We start from the raw sequence: 6,880 nt of genomic DNA on the forward strand, positions 1-6,880 counted from the left end.
GAGAGGGGGGGGGGGGGGGGGGGGGGGGAACTGCAAAATGTTAATGCAAAACTCAGAATTCAGAGGAAAAAAAAGTGAGATATACAGTAAACTCACAATTCTGAGGAGAAAAGTCCAAATTGTGAGATTAAAAAGTCACAATTTCCTTTTTTACATTTGCATTGCAAAATGCATGATAAAACTATTTCAGTGCATTAATTATGCTTTGTAATGCGACTTATAATGCATTGTATCACATCATGAATAATTGTAACCACTGTTATATTATAATATTTATCTATTCATTGTTACACCTTTAGAAAATATAATGCATTAAAACACATGACACACAACCAATTTCAGATGTAACAAGCAAATACAATGCATTTTAACTTTTTACAATTATTTGTAAATTATCACAATTATTTATGAAAATGCATAATGCATTGTACATAAAGGCCTCAAGTAAAGTATTACCATTTAAACTGTAGCAAATTAATAATTGTATTGCAAATTCATCAGTTTAAACTGTTTGCATCCATATTCGTGAAACTGTTGCTAAACAAACCTGTTGCTTTAAAATAAACAAAAAATAGATTTTAAAAGATATCTAAGCCTTCTATTGTGTTTTTGTAGTGAACTGCTTTTCAAGAGAAAGTTAGCGGTGTTATAGTTCCGTCCCCAACACTGCATGTTTCAGTGTTTTTCTGTAATTGTAACATCGTCTGTCTGTCGTGCACGAGCTGCAGAATTTAATGCTGGATGAACATCATTTAGATTGTCAGCCCGAGAACACGAGCGACAAACAGAGATGTTGGCGTGTCTTCACATCGGACATACTTTGTTCTCAGGAATGGGAATTTGGGTGAAGGAGCTGCGTTCATTGGGATGCTCTTCTGTTTTAGGTGGGATGCTTCCAGCCGCGGGGATGCGTGCGGCGATGGCGGACATCTCTCCTGTGTTGCTCTCGTTGGTCATGCCTGCGCGCTCGGTGGTCTGGTTGATGTTCCCCTCGATGACGGTGACGTCACTGCAGCTCAAGAGCTGAACCAGACACTTCCTGAACTGAGGAGATCACAGGGAAGACGAATGCAATGGATTATTCTCTAGAGATCGTTGATGTACACTTCAACTCTGCTCTGAGCTAGAAAACATCCTTGAGATGAATTTGCCTTGCACTGAACATCACCAGAAATTCATAAACTCAAGATTAGGGTTCAACATGGCTTAAGTTGCGAGTTATTTCCTGTTTTTGGTCCCAAAGTTTATTACAACAAATTGTGAGGCAAGACACCACAGGTGAATAGGGTAACATTTTAACTAATAGATATAAACATATTTTGCCTATTCGATTAATCACAGCACATTCATAAAACCAGGTTCAAAATTTTTGCTCGACTTTGTTGTCATATTAGAGTTAAAGGTTTTTCCAAGAGGGAATTTTGGATTTCTCTTTTTATCAGAAAATACTGTCATCAGACATAAAAAAAGGGTATCTGGGGGCGGTTGCTAGGGTGTTGCTATGCGGTTGCTAGGGTACCTGGGGTGGTTGCTGAGGTGTTGTTATGCAGTTGCTAGGGTACTCTGGGTGGTTGCTAGGGTGTTGCTATACGGTTGCTAGGGTACCTGGGGTGGTTGCTGAGGTGTTGTTAAGCGGTTGCTAGGATGTTGCTATGCGGTTACTAGGGTACCTGGGGTGGTTGCCGAGGTGTTGTTATGCGGTTGCTAGGGTGTTGCTATGCGGTTGCTAGGGTACTCTGTGTGGTTTCTAAGGTGTTGCTATGCAGTTGTTAAGGTACCCGGATTGGTTGCTAGGGTGTTGCTATGCGGTTGCTAGGGTACTCTGGGTTGTTGCTAGGGTGTTACTATGCGGTTGCTAGGGTACCTGGGGTGGTTACAGAGGTGTTGTTATGCAGTTGCTAGGGTACTCTGGGTGGTTGCTAGGGTGTTGCTATACAGTTGCTAGGGTACCTAGAGTGGTTGCTGAGGTGTTGTTATGCGGTTGCTAGGGTGTTTCTATGCGGTTACTAGGGTACCTGGGGTGGTTGCTGAGGTGTTGTTATGCGGTTGCTAGGGTGTTGCAATGCGGTTGCTAGGGTACTCTGTGTGGTTTCTAAGGTGTTGCTATGCAGTTGCTAAGGTACCGGGGTAAAATACATTTTCACCATGTTTTTAGGAATAAAATGTTGTATAAATCAATGTGAATGATACATGAACAAACGCCTCAACAAAAATCTTCAGAATATTAGACAGGAATAAAACTGTAAAGTTTTAAAGATATGGAATGGAATTGAACTCTACAGTTGCAAATCGATAACGTTTTTAGGAATTAAATGTTTTTGTAATGCTACATAAACCAGGCGAATGCTGTGAACAATCCCCTCTAGAAAAACATTCAGAATATAGAAAGGAATAAAACTGTAAATGTTGGTGTTTGTACGTGCTGCTGAAGTGGAGAAACAAACTCATTTGGAGAAAAAACTCTTTAAAGGCACGGCTTGGAATTGAAATCTACAAACACAAATAGATAAAGTGCAATAAATAACAAACACTTAAATTTAGATTTAAGATGCTTTAGATGTTTTCTTTGCATTGCGTCTGAAGATAAGAAGACAAGTTATAAACAAATAGCCCGTGATCTCAAATTCAACCAGTGCATGAAACAAACAAACAAAGGTTTTGTCTGTAGTGTCTCGCCTTAAATAAATAACCAAATGCTGAGAGTTAAGCTAAGTCATCAGTTGATACGGCGCTTTGCAGCTGACGGCTGTGTAACATGCAAGTACAATTAGTCAATCCTGATGAGCTCATAATTGCACAGTAATCGTTAATTGTTTCCACATTAGCCTGCGGTTCACATCGTCCTTCTCTTTCTTCATTAGTCCCCAGTCATGAAGCTACAGAGTCCGATAGACACTAATTAGTTTGTGTCCTACAGTCACTTGAAAAGCCCGTCTGTGTCTCTGCAGTTCTGAGGATGAAGCTTTACAGAACTGATCCTGTAAATATAGGGCTTTTCAAACGCATATCTTGGCTATAGGTTTAAAATCACTTTTATCATGCAATTTATTAAAAGTTGTTCTTATCATGCAATTCACTAAAAATAACACCAGAGTTATTATAGTTTTCTACTTCAAAAATTCTCTGTTCAATTCAGTGCGTTACTTGCCATTTCTTTGTGATTATTTGTCAAAATAGTTTCAAAGTAACTCCTACGCCTGGTAACTTGCTTTGAAACAGACTCGGAAACGAATTGTAAAGTTGACAAATAAGTACAAAGAAACAGCAATTAACACACTGACATAAACATTAGAGTTTTGAAGTAAAAAGACTGAAATAGCATTCTATTGTAAAACGTGCTTAAATAGTCATGGGGTTATTTACAAGTAAAAAAAATACAGTGTATTAATATGCCCAGCTGTAATTAGTAAAACACCAATGCACTAATTCTACAAATGTTATTACTCATTGCTTTTCAGTCTAATTTACAAGTACAAACTGTGATCAGCACTACAATTATAGCTGTTTTTGTGTTATTTTAGTATTATTGAGGTACGGTTATAGTTTTAATTATTATATTTAGCATTTTAATTTTATTTAAAGTTTTAGTATTTTTGTTTGTATCCATATATGTATATGTGTGTATACAACTTTTGTGTGTTTTTTTGTTATATTATTGTATATATATTGTACCCTAAATCATAAGTATGATTATACTTTTTATTAATATTTGTATTTTTATTAAATTTTATTTTTAGTATTTTTGTTTGTATACATATATGTATATGTGTGTATATATATATAAGAAACTATAATATATATTAAAACTACTGAATATTATACTATAAAACTGAATTTGTATTTTCTTGTAAAACCCAATTCAGTATATTTTGTTTTATTTACAACTTTTGTGTTTTTTTTTTGTTGTATTATTGAAGTATGATTATACTTTTTTTCATATTTTTATTTTTATTACATTTTATTTTTAGTATTTTTGTTTATATATATATATATATATTTCTGTTTTACTTTTAATCTAAATTAAAGTAAGAAACTATAATATATTTTAAAACTGACTTAGTATTATCTTGTAAAACCCACTTTAGTTGCTTTTATTTACAACTTTGAAAAATATTTTGTTTCAGTGTAAAAAGTGCATTCCTAAAAAACATCTCAGTTTTTATTTTTCACCTATTTTCTTTTTTAACCCATTGAAGAAGTGCATCAAACTGAACTCCAGCAAATCAGTCTGACCACTGACAACATTATTTAGTATGAGATGACCATCAAACAAGCATGCCGTGTTGCTGTGCACGTATTTTTGCAGATTTCTGAATAGGAGAGCTGTTCACGTTCGAGTGTGGACAGCATCCAGACGTCAGCGTTTGAATGGAGAGAAGTGGCTAAACTGACAGCTACAGCTCAGTAGGACGACGGAAAGATGCGGCGCTGCCAAACACTGTTTACGTCCAGTAACCTCCACAGCTGCTCAATAATTCAGCATCTTCTCCTTTAGAGTGCGCCAGGTTTGATCTAAACAGCAGGTATTTATTTATTTTTTATTTTAGTAGTATATGTCAGATACATCAGCTCTGGTGAAACGATATCATCCCGCATGACAGCTTTAGGATTTTTCTAAGTCTTGCGCGCTTCTCAAACACAGTATTGGAAAGCAGCCTCAGTCCTAAATGGCTTGCATAAGGACTTATTTCTTCAAGCTCTTTCAGCTACAGTAACCCATGTAGAAGCGGGGGATTTTAACTGGGACGCAGGAAACTTTCTCGCCACGCCTCGAGATCTTCATGCAATATTATTAAGATCAAAATTTAAGTACAAGCATCGCCGCAAAATCATTTAGCAACGCAAGTTGCAAACTGCGTTTGAGTTTGGCCTTACTAATCTTATAATTAGTTTATGTTATATTGAATATTCATAAGAAATACCAGCAGTTCAAACCTAGAAACTATGGAAGTCCTATTCTACCACTGAACAACTTTTTTTCTTTTTTTTTTACTTTTCTTGTTTCTTGTAATTCAGACTTTGTTTTCCCGCAATTCTGTCATTTTTAATAAAAAATAATAATAAAAACACTTTTTATCTCACAATTTGGACAATTTGCATTTTTCGCCAAGAATTATAAACTCACATTTCAAGCTTTTTTTAATTTTGGGTTTAGATCTCACAATAGTTTTTTTCCCCACCACTGAATTAAAAAAATACTAATTTAATTGTGACTTTTTCATCTCACAATTCAGACTTTTTTCTCGCAATTTTCAGTTTACATTTCACAATTCTTACCTTTTTTTGACAGAATTGTGTTTATACCTCATAATTCTGTTTTTTTTTTTTTGTTATTGTTTTTTTCTGCAATAAAAAATTAAAGTTTATCTATCACAATTCTGAATTTATATGTTGCAATTCTGACAATTTTCCCTCACGATTGAGTTTATTATTTAGACTTTGAATTTGTGCCTTTATGTTTTTCATAATGATGTAATATCACTGTAATCAACATTAAAGTCATTGAAATTTCCCGCCATCTGACATTCAAAGGAAGTAGAATTGTATTTCCATTGGGTTTATGTTTATAAGCTTCTACTGATCAAAAGATAATGTTTAACTGTTTTATTAAATTATGCCTCTATTTATACAGCCTTTAATAATAAAAACAATAACAGAGAGATGCAGGTGTTATCAGGCCAAATCATTTCGGCTTAAAAACCATCCTGCGCTCGCTTCACGCTGCATTTTACTGCTCATTTATTAACGATCCATTTATTATTAAAGATGAAGCTGACGACTAACAACACCAATCAAAGGGTGAGTTTATGTAACGCTGTCGCTCTGCATTCTTCTGAGGATCTAATATCGTATGATGATGAAGATGGATCACCAGCATAAGCTATTTTGAGAGTAAATGATGACAAGTTTTCTTCTTTAATTCGAATAACTAACAAATATTCATTCTCGATATTTAGAGAGATTGAATACATGTCATGAAGATTCTAAGAAAGTTTTTGTAACCTTTAAATAATGTTACAAATGTGACAAGAAAACTGGACGTTTTAGAAACATTAAAAAACAATGTTCCCGCAACGTTTTTATAACCTAAATTAATTGATTAATTTTTGGTCAAATGCATAATGGTTAATATTATAGCCTGACATATGAAATAATAGTCAGAAAAATCTGAATTTATTTTAATGGAGTTTATTGAACATTTAAACAAAAATAAATTTGATTTTTTTAAGCATTATATTTTATCCGTCAGGCTCGTATAGTCTGATAAAGTGAGAATATGAAGGAAAAACAGCTCAATTTTTTTCAGAGACTCAAACTGAGCAAAAATATGAAAGTGGTGCAGATGCTGATATTTATATGATGAAATTCTGCTGCTTGTAATGTAAATCAGTGACATCTTTATAACACTACAGCAGATACTGACATAAAATGATCTGAATATCAGCGGTCGCTCTATATCTCCAGTAATCTGTCTCAGTGAGATGAGATTGAAATGCTCCAAACATATAATGCAGTGATGGAGAGCTGAAGAAATAAAGGCTCCTCAGAAGATGTGAGATAGCTGAAGCTGGACGTTTGTGCAATTACACTAAAAGAGCTTTTACTGGATAAAAAACTCTAAACTATCAATCAGATGACAGAAGACATGAGGAGATCATTTAGAGCTTTAGAAATGTGTGCATCAAATATAATACATCATGGGTCTGATCCCAGGGCAATGCATGAACTGCATGCATTGTAAGTCACTTTGGATGAAAGCATCTGCCAAATGCATGAATGCAAATGTCACCTGTTTGTTCATGAACACGTAGATGATGGGGTTGTAAACCGCCGCGGTTTTGGAGAAGAACGCCGGAACGGCTGCCAGCCGCGGGTCTAG

The 6,880-nt window shown here is 35.0% G+C and overlaps 1 protein-coding gene across 1 annotated transcript in view; it reads right to left on the reverse strand.

Annotated features, from left to right (window-relative positions):
- Positions 1 to 449: 449 nt before the first annotated feature.
- The window catches only part of LOC107570927 (vertebrate ancient opsin-like), a 20,998-nt gene continuing 14,567 nt past the window's right edge, over positions 450 to 6,880 (reverse strand). Inside the window, exons 3-4 of the mRNA XM_016257211.1 lie at positions 6,791 to 6,876; positions 450 to 1,044 (exon numbers count right to left, since the gene is read on the reverse strand). Coding sequence (XP_016112697.1) covers positions 805 to 1,044; positions 6,791 to 6,876 — 326 coding nt within the window. The 3' untranslated portion in view covers positions 450 to 804. The remainder of the gene's footprint in view (positions 1,045 to 6,790; positions 6,877 to 6,880) is intronic.

The sequence above is a fragment of the Sinocyclocheilus grahami genome, unplaced genomic scaffold, assembly GCF_001515645.1.
Source record: "Sinocyclocheilus grahami isolate Dianchi unplaced genomic scaffold, SAMN03320097.WGS_v1.1 scaffold1522.1, whole genome shotgun sequence".
Taxonomy (NCBI): domain Eukaryota; kingdom Metazoa; phylum Chordata; class Actinopteri; order Cypriniformes; family Cyprinidae; genus Sinocyclocheilus; species Sinocyclocheilus grahami.